This window comes from Alosa sapidissima, chromosome 14, assembly GCF_018492685.1.
Source record: "Alosa sapidissima isolate fAloSap1 chromosome 14, fAloSap1.pri, whole genome shotgun sequence".
NCBI lineage: Eukaryota > Metazoa > Chordata > Actinopteri > Clupeiformes > Clupeidae > Alosa > Alosa sapidissima.
Genome location: NC_055970.1, coordinates 11647249 through 11665237, shown reverse-complemented (window position 1 = coordinate 11665237; position 17989 = coordinate 11647249). Strand labels below are relative to the sequence as shown.

The 17989-nt window shown below is 41.9% G+C and overlaps 1 protein-coding gene across 5 annotated transcripts; it reads right to left on the bottom strand.

The window, feature by feature from the left end:
* Nucleotides 1-123: 123 nt before the first annotated feature.
* On the bottom strand, nt 124-16473 carry LOC121681230 (carnitine O-palmitoyltransferase 1, liver isoform-like). 5 transcript variants are annotated; one of them, XM_042060836.1, is made up of 19 exons: nt 16258-16473; nt 14016-14218; nt 13608-13750; nt 13139-13307; nt 12676-12780; nt 12335-12472; nt 11920-11997; nt 10134-10241; nt 9094-9181; nt 7027-7222; nt 5276-5464; nt 5076-5181; nt 4783-4899; nt 4464-4628; nt 4062-4193; nt 3792-3944; nt 3406-3519; nt 3051-3143; nt 124-251 (listed from the first exon to the last, which is right to left on the bottom strand). In XM_042060836.1, exons 2-19 carry the CDS (start codon nt 14154-14156, stop codon nt 168-170), a joined length of 2319 nt encoding a protein of 772 aa, XP_041916770.1. In that variant the 5' UTR covers nt 14157-14218; nt 16258-16473; the 3' UTR covers nt 124-167. The 5 variants fall into 5 exon arrangements, with proteins under 5 accessions (XP_041916770.1, XP_041916768.1, XP_041916767.1 ...); XM_042060834.1 differs by having other exon boundaries at nt 13139-13310; nt 14016-14220; nt 16255-16472; XM_042060833.1 differs by having other exon boundaries at nt 13139-13310; nt 16258-16472.
* Nucleotides 16474-17989: the final 1516 nt, after the last annotated feature.

Below are 17989 nucleotides of genomic sequence, written 5' to 3'. Positions count from 1 at the left end.
CTCTCTATTTCTCTCATTTACCCCCCCCCCCCCCCCCCCCCAAAAAAAAATAAATAAAAAAACCCACACACAAACTTTTTTTTTTTTTGCACACTGAACACAGTCTAAAATAAGATAAGAAAATAAGAAAACAACATTTGACTTTTAATGGCTAAGCGTGGTATCAATTAAAGAGGCTTCACCGCCAACTGGAACAGGCTCACCATGTCCAGCATAGCCTTCTTGATGTTCTCGCCAAATCGTTTGGAGTCCTGAAACACAGCAGAGTAAAAGGACATTGAGAAGTGTTTAGGAGACAGAAAACGCAGAGAGAAATTGACTTTTTATTCATTATCAATGGGAAGCACTCCATGGGCTCCATTTTAGCAATCTGAAATGCCTTTGTGAGACACAAAGTTTAGACATTTAAAGTGTGTCCAGTCCACATTCACTAATTTAACGGTGTGATTTTGTGATGAGATGCTGGGCGATTGTTCAAAAGGGTTCTTATGTTTCTTAATCAGTTATGGGTTTTTGGGCGTAACATCTGTTTACATTTTCAACACACTATGTCTATTTTTCAAAACTCTACACACAAAACCAACAATTGCTCACACAAAATCCAAAATGACTCAAATCTCCAGCAAAATTACACACAACATTCAAAATGTCATAAACACCTCTTTAAATCAAACATTTGCCTCATATTATAAACACTTTTGTCATAATATGACATTTTAGATACATCATGTACACACTGTTGCTCAAAACCTAAAGCTCTTTTGTCTTTCATGGGCTTCTATGTATATTTCCTATTTCCATACAAGAATGAAAGTCATCTACAGAGAGAAGTTTAAATACAGTAAACATAGTAAGCAATATTGAAACCAAAAGTAGTGATTTTTCCCAAATCATTTGCTGTTGTGAATACAGTATGTTACAGCCAACAAGAAAAAAAGGAAGTAATACAGTAATACAAATACAATGACCACCAGATGTACATGGAGTGGGGGGGGGGGGGGGGGGGGTATTCATAGTCCTATGGACCCTTTCAACTTCAGAAACAAACATGAAGCGTTTCTAAGGCGTTTCCCGAGGAACAGAAAACATCGTTGAGAATTTTACATAAAGTCAAGTTATTGTAGAACATTGCACTATACAGTCCGATTCATCTCGCTTGCACGAGTCCACTAATACTTGCTTTACTAAAACCTGCGTGTGACTAGCAGTATATAATGTAGCCTACATGCATCTGCACTCGGCTAGTATTTGAACTCCTAGGCAAACTGAACTGAAACTAACTTTACTGGGTCTCATAGGTAATGAAAAAACAGTTATTTACTTTCACTATTGACAACTGACTGACAAGGGGTTACAATTGAAAACATAGCCTGGAAAATTTTAATGAATTTGAATGCCTGAATAAAACTCCTAAGGATATTCATTCTGAAAATGAGTGACTGGTACTCGTTGCTAAAGGCTGCTTACATCTTGTGACGTCTTCACCTAATATGTGCTTTTCGCTACATATACACATAGACCAGGTTTTTCTTGGTCAGTAGCATAGCAATTTTTTAGTGCGTGTAAGATAGCGATTTTTGGATCAAGCGCTTGACCACACCAATTTTTTTAATTGACACACCCGTGAGCGCATTGTTCAATGGAAGTGGAGCGTGTGGCGAAAAAATTAATCACTGACTTGTGTAGCTTGGTGCCACGTTGCACCGGGTGTAAGACATGGCCCCATATGGTTGATGTAAACCAGTGGTGGAGGAAGTACTGAACCTCAGTACTTAAGTAAAAGTACAAATACACAGAGAAATATTTACTTTAGTAAAAGTAAAAGTACCACAATGACAACCCTACTTAAGTAAAAGTAAAAAGTACCTGCTTTTAAATGTACTTTAAGTATTAAAAGTAAAAGTATTTGCATAATGATTTATTCTCTTAATATCTATATTCTAAAAGGAAAAATCAGTATGGGCTGTGGCATTTTAATTAAGCTAGTTTTAGGTTATACTCGACTAGATAGTTTTAAGTTAATGCAATTGTGCTTACCATCTGTGGCCCAGTTTACATTCTGACCTACAATTCTAGAGACTGTAATTCTGGTTATCTACTAGGGTGATCTGCTGAGTAATATCATTCAGCAAAACACGAGAGCCTGAAGTTTAACGGGGTAGACAAGGGAAACGTCGGGTGGATAGTAATGCCAATTATGCTGATTGAACAGAACAGTTGCTGAGAAAGGTGTCTTTATGATTAAGTTCAGTTTCACTTGCGCAGACGCATAGACATTGAATGAGCGCTCACGTTACTACCCCCCAATTGTAGGCTATGCATCTTTATTTAATCACACACAATTAAGGAATATTTCCTAATCTGGAAAATGTTAAGTTTTTTCCGGCCACCGGTTCATTAATAGTCTACCATTCATTTGTGCCGCAAATGATCAGACGTGTGACAGAAGCTTGGGCATAGCCTGTAACTTCGCTGATCCGCGGATAGCAATCTCATCGGAGAGGAGGCCCTAACGCTGCAGATAACAGACAGAGAAAGGCACAGAACACAGTTGCATGTACAGTGTAGCCATGGGTCTGGTGAATATAGCCTACCGAATGCAGATGGCTACAAGCTCACGCTTTGCCTGGCCTAGACTAGAAGCTTATGTTTCTAAGAATGCACGTAGCGCTCCAGAATCTTTGATAGCAACCCCCCGGTAAAACAAACGTGTTTGTCAGAGAGAAAAAAAAAATGATCATAAAATGTATCGTAAAAAGGAACGATGGTGTTGTAGAAATGTAGCGGAGTAAAAGTACAGATAATTGCTGTAAAATGTAACGAAGTAAAAGTCAAAAGTATGCACTATAAATTTTACTTAAGTAAAGTACAAATACATGGAAAATTTACTTAAGTACAGTAACGAAGTATTTGTACTTCGTTACATTCCACCACTGATGTAAACTGAACTAGAGGACCCCCTGCCACCCCATCTTACACCACAGCTCCCCTAACACACCATATTATTTCCAAACCCTTTTCAAAATGACAAGAATGAGAGAAATACTCACAGTTTCTTTGCCGGAATGTTTACTGGAGATGTGGAACGTGATGAGGTTCTCACCAATAATCACATAGGACACTCCATAACCATTATCTGCCACCTGTGGCACAAACAGACATGCACAGAAAGAGCTGGAGGTTGCTTCCTTGGCCATCCAGGGCTGCGTTTCCCAAAACCATAGTTGCTAACTAAGTTGCAATGTAGTTTCCCATTGCCAGCCAACTAAGTTGCTAACAGGTTGGGAAACGCACCCCAGATGTGCAGATGTGACTGTGTATGTGTTACATTTGGAAAACCTGAAATATTTTGTATGTGTGTGTGTGCGTGCTATGTTTGTGTGTGTGTGTGTGTGTGTGTCTCACCGGTCCGAAGCCCCCTCCGCTGGACACATACTCTGCATGCTTGGTCAGGTCAAACAGCTCCACCTGCTGCAGTGGAGTCTGGCTGGTGGAGAGACTCCAGGGCTGAGACAGAACCTGCAGAGGAGTGTCCAGAGACAGAGGGGCCAGAGACAGAGGGGCCAGAGACAGAGGGGCCAGAGACAGAGTGTCCAGAGACAGAGGGGCCAGAGACAGAGGGGCCAGAGGGGAGAAGACAGAGAGAGAGAGAGAGAAGTGACCAAACGAAAACACCCACAAATGTTATAAAAAGGACACAAAATGAAAACTTCCAGACATGCATTGCAGAGTATCCGATTCAGAAAACAGAATTAGCAGTGAATGCAAACTGCACAACTTGGCAGTCACACCTCTTTGAGGAAGTCGGAGTCCTCGCCCAGGTACTTGGACACAACGTAGAGGCAGAAGAGGTGGCGGTCGATGCCCTTGCCGGTCATGGCCAGCCTGTACATATCCTGGTGCTTCTCTGCAGCCAGCTTCAGGAGCTGCAATATCTTCTCCCTCTGAAAGGAGGAGGGAGGGGGGGGGGTTAGTTAGAAGCAGAGTAATGGTGGTCATGGATGACAGAATCAAACATTAAAAAAATACAAACCCCAAAACACACACAAAAACACACTCACAGGCTCGTTGTTGACCATGGCACGGACAAAGGCGCAAGTCTCCATGGTGCAGGAGCGGACGGTCTCAGTGCGTCCTTCCCTATATAAGCGTGTCATGGATGCCTCATAGGTCAGACAGAAACGCCCTTTATCCTGCAGATAACACATTTACAGACACATAAGAAAACACACACACACATACACACACACAGTCTTGTTGTAAAGGAGAGACACAAGAATAAGATAGATTGCAGAACACACAGATCTTTCGATTCATACACATTCTAATTATAGTCCAATAATTCTACAAGTAATGAGTGTTAGTGACAGAGAGAGAGAGTGCGTGTGTGTGTGTGCGTGTGTGTGTGTGTGTGTGTGTGTGTGTGTGTGTGTGTGTGTGTGTGTGTGTGTGTTACGGTTTACCCTGAAGTGAGCCAGCTGCAGAGCTATCTGGATGAAGGCATCAGGGCTGGTCCTGCACTTCTTGATCAGACCCTTTCCAAAGTCGTGGAACGGGATGATGATTATGTCGACATCATCAGCCAGCGCCTTGGCTGTCACCAGGGAGTGGTTGATCATGGTCTGGCACTGAAACATAATAGCACAACACATAGCATCACAACACAGTAATCATGGCTGACATCATGGTTACGTTTCATTATGTATGAATATTTACAAATATGTGAGAAACAAAGACAGATACAGTAGTGAATGTGTGTGTGTGTGTGTGTGTCTGTCTTACCTCAGCTGGAATGCTCCACTGCAGACGCACAGGGCCAGGCATGTTGGGGTGGAGGCTGCCTTTGCAGTGTCCTTCATCTGTGTAGCCCAGCTGGAAGGGGTCACTGGCTAACACTTGCTGTAACACACACACACACACACGGCCTTTCAGATGGGAAGTGGTATGCGCTATGTTGGGCTAGCTGAGTGGCGAGCTGCCAACTGTGCTGGGTTTTGCTCAGCGGCACACCGTTCTTGCGCCGCGCAAGCCATTTTTTTCACACAGACAAACAGACACAATACGTGTGTGTTTACCTCCCACAGGTGTCCTATGATGGGAGCGTCTGCCCAACTGTGCTCGGCGTTCAGGCCCATGGTTCCGTTCTTGAAGATGATCAGGTTGAAGGTCTTATCAAACCACCTGCAGCAAACACAACACACGATACATGAGGCACGATACGATACGATACGATACACTGACATGAGGGCGTGCCCACACAGTAGTGGGGTCTCACCTGTCGTGGCACTTTCCGTGGAGGAGGGACTTGGCATAGCTGCTCAGTGATTCCAGTGGTCTGTCCGCGTCATAGCGCTGCTCCGTATCGTCAAGGGTGACAAAGAAAGCGGCCTTTTCAATAGTTTCCAACGACTGCCGGTTGCGGCCATGCTTAAAGTAGGCCTCCCGAGCACAGGCCCACGGCACCCTGGCAAGTGCACACACAAAACACACACACACACACACACAAGCACCAAAATCATGTTTCCTATTCCTTCAGTGTACTGAATAGTCTAGACATCACTGTGGACCAAACAGACTCATCTCTCTGTAAAGCTACCTGAGAGACAGGCATCCTATCTGTAAACTTACCTGTAAAGTTGACTCACTTGTCTGTAAAGTTTCCCAAAAGACAGACTCATCTGTAAAGTTACCTAGACTAACCCAGGGGTCGGCAACCTTTTTTGCCAGGAGAGCCACTTTTACCAAATTTATTATTTTTTTAATCTCAGAAGAGCCACATAAAGACGGTTACAAGAAAAAGTTTGGATATTTAACGTAGTTACTTTCATTCAACAGAGGATTTTTAAATACATGTTCTACTAGTTTTAATGTGCAAGTAGGCTAACTTGAAATGTAAAGTGGAATGACAGAAGTATAGGCCTTAGGCTTCCCATGTAGGCTAAACGCCACCCCCTATTTTTCCAGTGTCCTTTGATATGCAAAATAACAACATCATAGTTAACAACACAACACTCAATTTTCGTTGACATATCATTGGCGAAATTGAACATTAATTAGGCTTATCAGAGATTAGATTTGGTGATGGCCTTGGAGTTTGGCTGGCTCATATTCAGTGAGGTGAAGTTTCATGCAAGAATTGAGGCTGTCACCACTTAAGGGCAACTCCATGCAAAACTGTCATATCCATAACGCCAACTAAATACCATGGCATTGTGTTGGCGTTATGGATGTGACAGTTTTGCGTGGAATTGCCCTTAAACGTGAGCGCAGGTTTGTCTTTATATTTTTCATATGTGAGAAAGATCTCACATGCAAGTGGAACCAAACAGGGTTAACACAGCAATACTAACTCGTTGTGGTGTGCGATATATAACGGCCAGTTCATTTCGTGTTTTCAGAATCAGAGTCTTCAGATGGAAACTCTCATTTCAGCCTTGTGTTCGCACTCGCAAGCTGTGGTCGCTGACGTTTCCTTTTTGACATTTTCCTTATCTAGCCTACAGCAAGCGCACACATCAACAATAACAATTAAAGTGTTCTCGTTGACTGAAATGGAGGGAAATTAGTGATTTTGTTTGATATTGACATGGCAACGAACCGTGAATGTAACAATATTGTGCAGCTACGGTTACAGAGTCAAGCGAGGTGGAAAGTTATATAGGCTAAATTACTCAGTTAGACCTACAATATTACATTTTGAAAATGAACAAACTAAAATAAAATGCATTTTAATTAAATACTCATTAATTATTTTCAAAAGCTGAGCCGCATCAGAGGGATCAAAGAGCCACATGTGGCTCCAGAGCCGCGGGTTGCCGACCCCTGGACTAACCTGTCTGTAAAGTTACCCATAAAGTTGACTATTGCCTATAAAGTTACCCAAGAGACAAACTAACCTGTCTGGAAAGTTACCCAAGAGACAGACTCGCCTATCTGTAAAGTTACGCGAGCGATAGACTCTTCTGTCTGTAAAGTTACCTTAGAGACAGACTAACCTATCTATAAAGTTACCTGAGACAGACTCACCTGTCTCCAGCAGTGAGGGCGGCCAGCGGCTCCTCTCCTGGTTGGGGTGGCGAGTCGTCGGCCAGGATGAGCTCCATCTGTTGTTCGATCTCTCTGGGCATCAGCAGGCGACCATCATAGAACATCCACACTTTGAAATAGCGCCCCTTGTGGTACACCACGATATGCTTGCAATTCGTATGGTGCTGCAGTGTGTCTGAGGTACACAAAACCAGTATCAGGAATCATGGGTATTGCCATATGTCTCTACATACACAGATTTTTATCTTGGTTTAATGGCGCAAAACAAGTTCAATTTAGCTGCATATTAGCAATATTAGCTACTTCAACTACTGCTGTTGCTATGGCAGAATGAATAAATAAGCTGCTAATACTAGAGCTACAACTATTTACTATTAGTACAACTATTGTTGTCACAGCAGGCCAAACATAAACAATGTCTCTACCCTGTCAGTCCTTTGTTTTTGTGCAGGGTGCATGTGTATATGTCATGACAGGTTTAACCTGAGGTGTTTTGACTTTGACCTTAAAATATGGGTCAAAGTCATCGCACTGGAACAGAGGAAACAGGTGGCATACAGTTGCCTGAAATAGTCTGATACAACTGGCTTGATCACAGGGCTTCAAGAAGAACAGCAATCACTTCTAAGGGTGGATCTACAAAGGAACTACTGCTTTGGCCAATTATCAAACCAATATCAGTAAAGCAGCTACAAAAGCAAAAGCTTCTACTAGCAGCACACCTAACAGTGCCAAAACAATACCACATGCCCAGGGCAGCCGATGGACAGCGCTGGAAAGCACAGGAGGAAGGCAAGACAAACAAAAGGGAATTACATTGGGCAGAAGCATCATCAATCGCACAGCATACCAGAGATGAACACACATACTGTAAGCACTCAAAAAGCAATAATGACATATCAGCACTCTGGGTTATACAGCTGAACTTAGGAAGATCATATGGTGATGTATTTAGATACACACTAAACAATAATGTGCTGGGGCTGGTGCAAAGAGCTGTAATATTTGAACACGGCTCCTGTAACAGGACTGAAGAGGCATATCCATCAGGTCAATGAGCACCCTGGTAGTTTCAATGGAAAAGAAAGTCTGAATGGGGGGAGACCCACGGTCATCCAGTACTAAGGCAAAGGTCAGATGCCTTTGTGTGTGTGTGTGTGTGTGTGTCAACAAGGTCAGTTAAGGCCAAATGCCAGTGTTTTTGCCATCTCTTCTTCAAACAAATGAGTGATGTGTGACAGAATGTGTGTGTGTGTGTGGGTGTGTGTGTGTGTGTGTGTGTGTGTGTGTGTGTGTGTGCGCGCAAGTTTAGACTCTACCTCTGTCTGGCCCTGGTACACGACTGGTGTTGAACATTCGCTCATACTGGGATGAACACATGGGAATGGTGTTTTGAAGCATTAACTGTAAAGCAAAAGAAAAAAAAAGCAATGAAGGGAAATGAGGCTCAACTGACAGAGAGAACGGCAAGCCTCCACAGAGTGGATGTGCCAATGGGAGGAGGAAAGAAGCCTGCTGAGTGTCCAGTTAGAAAATCAAATCAAATCAAATAAATAAATAAATAAATGTCCTAAAATTAAATAAATAAATAGTTGACAGAAAACAAACAAACAAACAAACAAACAAACAAACAAGAATGGTGTGCAGATTCACTAGATCTTGTGTCGCCACCACAGGACCAGAAAAGAATAGTAGCTTCTCTACTATACTAGTACAGCTGACAAAACAGGGCTGCCCTGAAGTCATGTGGAACTCTGTTTCATTTAGAACTGTTTCTTCTCTACTATACTAAACAGCAGACCAAACAGGGTTGCCCTGAAGTCATGTGGAACTCTCGATTTCATTTAGAACTGACCTTAACCTTGGGTTACTTTATTTATTAAATAAATTTAACTCGCCAATAAAAAATAAAATTGTCTCAAGGGCTTTACCAAGCCCAGAGTCTAAACTCCTAGAGAAAGCACTTCTAATAGGGTTCTGTTGATGACACAGGAACTTGGAACTTGGTGGTGGTGGTACAGGGTTGCTATGGAGACAGCCTCTTACCCATCTCCTTGCCCGGAATGCGTGCAGTGTTAAACAAGCGCTCAAACTGGGCAGAGCAGAGTGGAACCCGGTTCTCCAGCACAAAGAGCTGAGAACCGAGAGGCCACACAAGACAGCACCAGGTCAGCGTTGGAACAAGAGACAGCGGTCAGGTTAGGTGGTAAGATCACACACACAGTGGGCTAGTATCACACACACACACACACACAGAGACACTGAAGAAAACACAGCAAGGTAAAACCAGTCAATGGATGTCAACCAGTCAATGATTCTGCTCATTGTCTGTCTGCCTCTCTGACTTCCTTGTAAGAGTTTTGTGTGCTGCTTTCAAAGCACCAGTATGTGTTATACATACATTTATACATTCCCATCAGGTGTGTCATGCAAATGAGTTAAACTACAGTGCTCAAGTCTTCCATGTTAGAGTTTAACACCCTGCAGCTCCTTCAGTCAATGCAACCAGAACAATTTGTTAAATTAAAGGCTAAATGCTCAGGCACAGTTCTAGTATATTCTATAACTGAGGTAGTTAAAAATGTTGAGTTGGCATTTGGCACTAAAGAAGGTTTATCTGTAAACACGGCTAAGTTAGCTTTTTAGGGGAACGGGGACAAAAACATGCCAGTTAGTACATGTGTGGACTGAAGATTCTGGTAACCTTAAATCATAAACCTAATCACAATAGCAGTGTCAAAACAGCTGAGTCAACAGAGAGTCATCTGTACAAAAAACCTTTGCCAACTTCTGTAAACGTACAATATCATGTGCCACCCTTGATGAAAGACAATAGCATTTCTGCAAGGAGGGCTGATTTGGGATCCAAATTAGCATGAATAGCAGGGCAAACATTTCAGAACATCAGTTGAGAGAAAATGACAGCAGTAAGAATATTCCCAACAAAATCTACAATGTGAGCGCATTAGTTCCTCCTAGTACCTCCTTCATACTGTATTTGAGACCTTGAAGGAGTTTACACACAAAATACTGGGCTTGTGGAACAAAGGAGTTTACACACAAAATACTGGGCTTGTGGAACAAACCGGTTTGATCTGAGCTCTGTCCAGTTTCCTGCGGTACAGCATGATTGAATGGATGGCGTTGCCTGCCCTCGCCGCCTGCCGGTGTGTAGGGAACACATACAGGAAGTCCTGAGGGAAAAGCATGCGCGGAGAGTAAGTATAGGAAGTAGAACAGGCCAAAAAGAGGACTTCCGGAAGTTTAAAAAGTGAATGTACAGTACTGCCCCACAAATCTAAGAATATTTACTGAGAACATATTCAATTTCTGTTCCAAAAGAGTTTACGCCCCACAGTGACCAAATCCAACAAAGCATAGTATAATTGTGAGAAAACCTACAGAAGTTTCCAATTAGACCAAATAGCAGACATGGGGGACTCGAGTCACATGACTTGACTCGAGTCACATTTTTTAAGACTTGAGACTTGCTTGATTAACATGTATAAAAGACTCGACTTGACTTTGACTTGCTATTCATGACTTGAGACTTGACTTAGACTTGAGACAAATGACTTGAAATGACTTGACTTTTTATTTTTTTCATATATTAAGGAGTTAACTTTACGATTTTAGAAAATCTGCTTAGGTGCTGTTGCATGCGACAGACCAACAGCAAGTGCCAGATCAAATGAGACAGACTGAGGTAGGCTAACTTGCAAATATGGAAGGCTCTACGTTTATACCAAAACATAATAATGTTTGGCTTCACAGATGATGTATCTGACAAGTCAAAGGAGAAATGAACAGCAGTCTGCAAGTGTGCAAAATAGCGACATAACCACCACCACCACATTGATTTTCATCCGAGGTTAGTCGTGTTAGAAACCTAACGTCAAATTTGATGCATGTTAAGAGTTGGCTTTGAATCTATTATGCTTTTTAGCATATTGCATATTAGGTTAAAATGTGTGAAATGGCAAAGTGAAACATTTTCTTGTCTAAGTTTAATCTATATAGCGAAAATGTTGCCAATGTAACCTAAAGTAAGCGCCTCTCTTTCTCCCTCCCTCTTAAACACGTCCCTGTTCAATATGTTACAGCCTAGTAGTAGGCTAACAACAGTAAGTAAGCCTAGCTAACTGCCAGCAATCAGCATAGAAAAGTAGCTTATTTCACATGTTAGGCTTATGTATAATATGATATAGCATTAACAGTCCTAAACCCTTCTAAAACCAATTACGCTGTCGCGCTTGTCAAACTTTGGCAGTGACGTCGGTGGCAGCGTTTGATTGATTGATTAGTTCACTTTTTCAACATTATTGGTTCCCTGGAGATGTGACAGGTCAGGACAGGTGTAACTTGAACTGTTTGAATATATTTTCATGATTTGATGTAGCTTAGGCTACCTAATATTTGAGGCATATTGAAACAATAATAGGCTATTTTATAATAGGTCTACTTGAAATACATTTATTTTTATTCGTATACATTTCATCTTGTTCTATAAACCGTTTAGATGTAGGCTATGTGGCTTGAATGAATGCAATGTCTATTTGTTTGTTACAAATAAAACTCCAGCAGTTCATAACTAGCCTATTGTAGCTTATTTTAAAATGAAAACATTGGTAAATCATCATGAATGTCAATGATTTGGCTATGACTTGACTTGCTTGACCCAAGCTATGACTTGACTTGCTTGACTGTCACAAAAAATGACTTGGACTTGCTTGAGACTTGAAGGTTAAGACTTGAGACTTGCTTGTGACTTGCACATGTGTGACTTACTCCCACCTCTGCCAAATAGGCATTTCTGCAATTGGATATTATGTATAAAACCACTGGCATATGTAGACTTAATGCTGCTCTTACCATTGCATAGTAGTTGCTGTTGACCATGATGGGACCGCGCCCTCTGAGGTAGACATACTCCTCCCACCAATCACTCACCTACACACACACACACACACACACACACACACGCACACACACACACACGCACACACACAAATAAAGTTAGTATATACACTACATACAAACAGATCCTCAGTATCACATCAAAACACAAGCACAATGCAGATCAGACAGTTCAGTCACAGTTGAAATAAAAAAACAGATAACTTTTTTGCATCACTCTTCAAACAAGGTAGCTACTAGCTCTCCCTCTCTAAATATAAATTGTGTTAGCAACAGTTTATATGACATAGGTAGATAGAGGAGGTAGGGTATGCACGATGGTGTAATATTTCCTATACGATATAGGTAACATGGAGCAAGTGTTGCTTACATAGTTAGAGGACCACCAGGCCTTGAGGCGTAGGTACCACTGCAGCCGTGGCCCCAGATTCTGCTCAAAGTCTTTGGCCAGCCCCTTCATCCGCGCAAACTCATCATCAGTCAACAGGGGCCGCACAGACTCCAGATACTGCAGCAGACAGTGTGACAGAAAGAAACATGGAGATGGAGGTAGACAAAGGGAGCGAGTGAGAGAGAGAGAGTTTTTATTTCTTTCTTTTGAGAAAGTGCATATGCAATGGATAATGCTGGTCTTCTGGTCATTCTTGAGAGATGTTGAATTACTCTTGTTTGTACTGTATTTGTGTGGATTAAAACTGCCTTAGCACTCACCCGTTCCATGGTGTCCTTAATAGAGGGCAAGGGCAACCGTGGCAGAGACGTCTGAAAGCTGTAGAGCTGTGGAGTGCGGTGACCAGAGAAGAGCCGCACCAGAACCTGTGTACAAAGATCCATCACACACACACACACACACACGCACGCACACACACAGTAATTATACACTCTTCTAGATCCATCAGCAATCAAACCCACTCTACGTCAACAGGACAGGTTCACTAAAACCCTGAGTCTGAGGACGTCATACTGTCATCGCCAAGCCAATTCTGTTTAAACTGATGTTAAAACCGATTCTGTTTAAACTGATTCTGTTTAAACCGATGTTAAAACTGATTTAACCACCCAGACTCACTGCTGGTCTTGTCAGCCTGTGTACTGTAACAGGTCATCTAAGAGCAGGCTCTTTACAGAGTCCTGTGTGCACAGTTTGGACACACAAACAAACACACACACTTACCGACCAGAGGCGGACTTTTAAGGGCACGGTGCCCCGTGGCACATACATCCAGCCATGCCAGGAAAGCAGAGCCTTTAGCACCGTCCTCATGACGAAGAAGATGCCCACCCACAGGCCAGTGCCCACAATCACGCCCCCTACTATCTGCTGGGTGTCAGGGGACATGTACCTGCTACACACACACACACACACACACACACACACACACACACACACACACACACACACACAATTAGGATGACCATTATAACACCTGCACCCAACAAATGACCACTGCAACCTGATGACTATGGGAAAAAAATATTCCTCCTGCTTACAAACAAACTCATAATACTCACAACACAGTACACACAAATTCTCTCACAGACAGTGAAACTCAACACAACACGGCATCATGAAGCCGACTAGTTATTTAACAAGTATAGTTAGAATAACATGTATTCTGTGCAAACTCACATACAGTTGTTACCTTATAGGAGCGTAGTTCTCCAGGAGTGTGAAGATGCCGAGTGAAGGATCTGCTTGGAAGTACCTAGCTCTGCCGATATGGGCTGCCAGCACCAGCATTAGGCCAGTGGGACTTCCTGGATACACTCCTGTAAGTACCCCATTCTGGAGAGAAAAGAACAGGGAGCAGTGAGAGGACAGAAGACAGCAGCATGAGAGAAATATGAAAGGAGGAGAGGAGAGATGAGAAGAGGAAAGGAGAAGAGAGGAGAGGACAGGAGATAAGACTAAACACTGGGAAGAGGAGTCACTGGACGTCAGAGGAAACAGGTCCAAGGAGAGGACTGAAGGCTTATATGGAGGCATGTAAATCAGCGCTGCAGATGCTGTTGACCTGCCGAGTCACCGAGATGATGTGAAGGATGCTCACCTTGAAGCGGACGAACCTCTTCTTCCAGGAGTAGACGCCCGAGAGGTAAATCTGCCGGAGGGCCTCATGACTCAACTGGAGGTCGATGCCCTCTGGTGAGACGGTGAACTGGAAGGCCACAGCCTGATGCGCTTCTGCCATACTGCCTGGTCGGAGTCACACACACGCACGCACATACGCACGCAGATGCACCACTGCTGCTTCTGAAACACACACACACACACACACACACAAATATGGTTAGTTCCCTTCTACATATACAAAGACTGTGTGTCATAGTCACATGTCATACAGAATGTAGGTTATGTTTTTACCAAGCCAGTAAGCTTTGGACCTCAGGAGATAGGCTAGGGTCTGCATTTGCATATCTTAGCTAAAGGTGGAGCATCAAATATCAGGCTAATCCAAAGTGTAAATGTATGACTGATTCAGTCACGCCACCTCTAACGCAATTTCTCATTGCTCACACTATGACTGATAAGTGTGGTAGCAATTTAGACACCGTCATTGCAAGATCTGACTAGCCCAAGGACATTCATGCACCTGATAGGCCTATTTCACATTTCAGCAAGTAGCCTAGTACGTTCTTCCGCTCATATGACCCTCTCTCCCTCACACACAGACATGCACATGCTCAAGGGCATTGCAATAAGGAAAGACCTCAGTGCAAAAGCAGACAGGGGCTCCTAAAATATTTGACAGTGAGAGACCTAATCCTGATCTTGTCTTTGTTTTGCTTGGGCTACTTCTGAGATCATTGTGGGCTACAGAGCTGCCAAGAGGTGGATTTACATTGGCCAAGGCTAAACACACCAACAGGGAATGGATTATTGATTTCTATGTCATGCTTTGATGATTCACCTGCAGACCAGCACCTTAAATCCTTGTTGTAAACATAAAATAGCTCCCATAAAATTTCACAAAGCTATAGCATTGTGGTATTCATCCAGGTATTGATTCCTTTTGACTCCTCCCTCTTAGGCTCCAGTCATCTGACTTGAGTGATGCTCAGAGTAGGGGAAAGGTTACAGCATCACCTCAGCCAGGACTTATATTAAAGGAATGACATTCTGTATAGCCCATGATATTGCTCACCATCATTATCTACACACAACCACCGATAGAAAGAAAGAAAGCCTATTGTCACTTGCGTTTAGAATTGGTGATATTTCAGCTGAATATCAAGCTGACATTTCAACTTAATTTATGTGAACAGGGTGACATGTCAAGAAACAGTGACGTTTGTCCTAGATAAAAAAAACAACGTCTGCCAAAAGCTGTGAGCTGGCTATTATCACTGCAAACATGCCATGCATAGCCCCAGAGCCCGTCTCTGATAGCCCCAACTGACTGACCGCAAAAGAATGTTATTGCTAGTTCGCATTAGCACTCCAGGACCAACAAGGACAACCTATCTGCGTATTGGCCTAGCGGCAGCGCTATTTGTCTACTGATTAACCTATGTGAATGATCACCTATGTATATGATCACGCTGAGACTTGTCAAATTCGAAGTTAGTTAAAATATCATCCACAGTTAAGTTACCACAGTAAGCTAGTCACCGTTTTGAACATTTGAGGGTCACGACCATGCCTACGTGGAAATAAAGTTAGCAACTTGCCTAACGTTAATTAGATGACTTCTGCACTCACTCATTTCGCTTAAACCCCAGTCATACTTAATAGCTATCGGATAACACATTGGCAAATTAACGTTAGAAGTTTTTACAACGTTGTCCAATGTCCAAATTCAAAAGGATTTCCAGTAGCTTGCTAATTCCTACTAGCAACTTCCAAATCTGAAAGGGGAAGTCTATCTGAAAGACAGCAGCAAAAGGGGGGCAGTAACTTTTGGCAACAGTAAACAACTTTAACGTTGGGTTATGCACTTGTTATGTTTGTGCAACGATGTAACATTATATAGCTTACCAATAACATTATATAGCTTACCAATATGTTTTCAGTCATGTACAGTCTGCTGAAACACTGAAACCTAACGTTACCCGATAAACATATGGATGCGAACCGTTAGCTGAGCATGTTGCTAATGTTACAAACCATCATAGCAAGCTGACGTTACTAAAAAGTACATTTGCAGCCAAAAGGGCTAACGTTACCTAGCATTTTTATGTTTGATTTCCTTAACAATGTTTAATATTAATCCTAGGAAGAGTCCGGTATGGTTATATGTGATAACAATGTGTGTTTAGCATCTTCAGGTGATAAACGCATCCCTAGCCTACCTTGCCTCACGGTCAAATCCGAGGTTCTCTGTGAATCTTGTGACCAAAGATTCTAGAATCTTTGCTTGTGACCAGCAGCGTTGGATCCTTCTTAACCCAGCCAGGTGTTCTAGAGTCTACCCTAGTTCGATGGGGTTAGGAACATGAATGGAACCCAGAACGGAGTGGGCTACCCTAGGATAACCTCTGTCAGCAAAGACCCCTTTCTTCTTTGACGACGTCACAACAGGTTCGACGTCATGAAACGAAATTTGCCACGCGATTAATGTAAACAACACATTGTCAATATTACCGGAGTGAGTCTACAATGATATATATATTATTGACATTAACATTATATATATATATATATATATATATATATATATATATATATATATATATATATATATATATATATGCTATATAGGTTATGCTGCACTAGGCTACATTATTAGCTAAGAGTTTCAAATAAGTTGAAAAGTCTACATTAAGCATAATAATAATATTAATTAAAAATATATATATAAAATATCAACAATGAAAATAATGAGTTTCATATAACAAAAAACATAAACATACAAACCATAACTGTAATATAATTGACAAAGTAAGTGAAGGCACAGCGTCTTCAAATATATTTCTTGAAAGTCTCAAAACTATCACAAAAACATACAAGATTAGTCCACCCAGGGATTCACTGAGGGAAAATGTCTCAGCAGATGTGCATCAGAGGACCGCAGGGACTTACTGGATCATGGAATTAAAATAACAAGGTGCAGAACCATTTAAGTGTTTTAGGCCAGAGCGAGGGATTTAAATGTATTTCTGGCTACAAAACAAAGCCAATGAAGAGTAACTAACAGGTTAGGCTACATGTGTCTTCTTTGTCTGATTAATATCCTAGGCCTATGAGTAAAATCATAATACGATAATAGTGATATCACTGTATTAGTATGTATGTCAAGTCTTATGAAAAATAAGATGTTATCTTTGTATTTTGCGATGATGATAAAGCATATGATAAGAAAAATAAGTGGAATTTAGGTCAGTTGTGTGTGTGCTCATGACTAGCCTCTTGAATTTCCCCTTGGGGATCAATATCTATCTATCTATCTGTCTGTCTATCTATCTATCTATCTATCTATCTATCTATCTATCTATCTATCTATCTATCTATCTATCTATCTATCTATCTATCCATCCTGGGTGAACCCAGACGAACCTGCGGAGAAAATCCAAATTTGTTTTGGATTCCAGAGCCATAGAAAAAGATTTCTTTTTATCTACCGCTCTGACAGGTTCACCATACTCAGGACTTTTAAATACATTTCAAGCGAATAGCCTACTACTCCACACCAGTGAGTGGCGACTGTGAATTTGGGTCCGTAATACACCGTCCAAAAGATAGCCTACAAGAGATGAAATGAACACACCTAGGAAGTGTTCGCAAGAATCTTGCATGCGCTGTCTTTAAAGATCACATCGCAGTTGCCTTCCACGTTTGTTTTATGTAGGGCATGTTGTGTGTTCTTTTATATGCCTTGAGTCTGGCAAATAAAGATGATGATGTTATCTGGTGTTCGGAGCAAGGTAGAGGAGCCAGAACGTTTCAAACCTATACTGTCCATGGGATTTCTCTTTAATGTGATCACCAAAATTCAAACTTAATATCCATCCACAATAAATTATTTTAGGCCTGGAATTGTACGCAAGCCTTTCCTAACAGTTTTCATACTTTTACTTCTGTGAT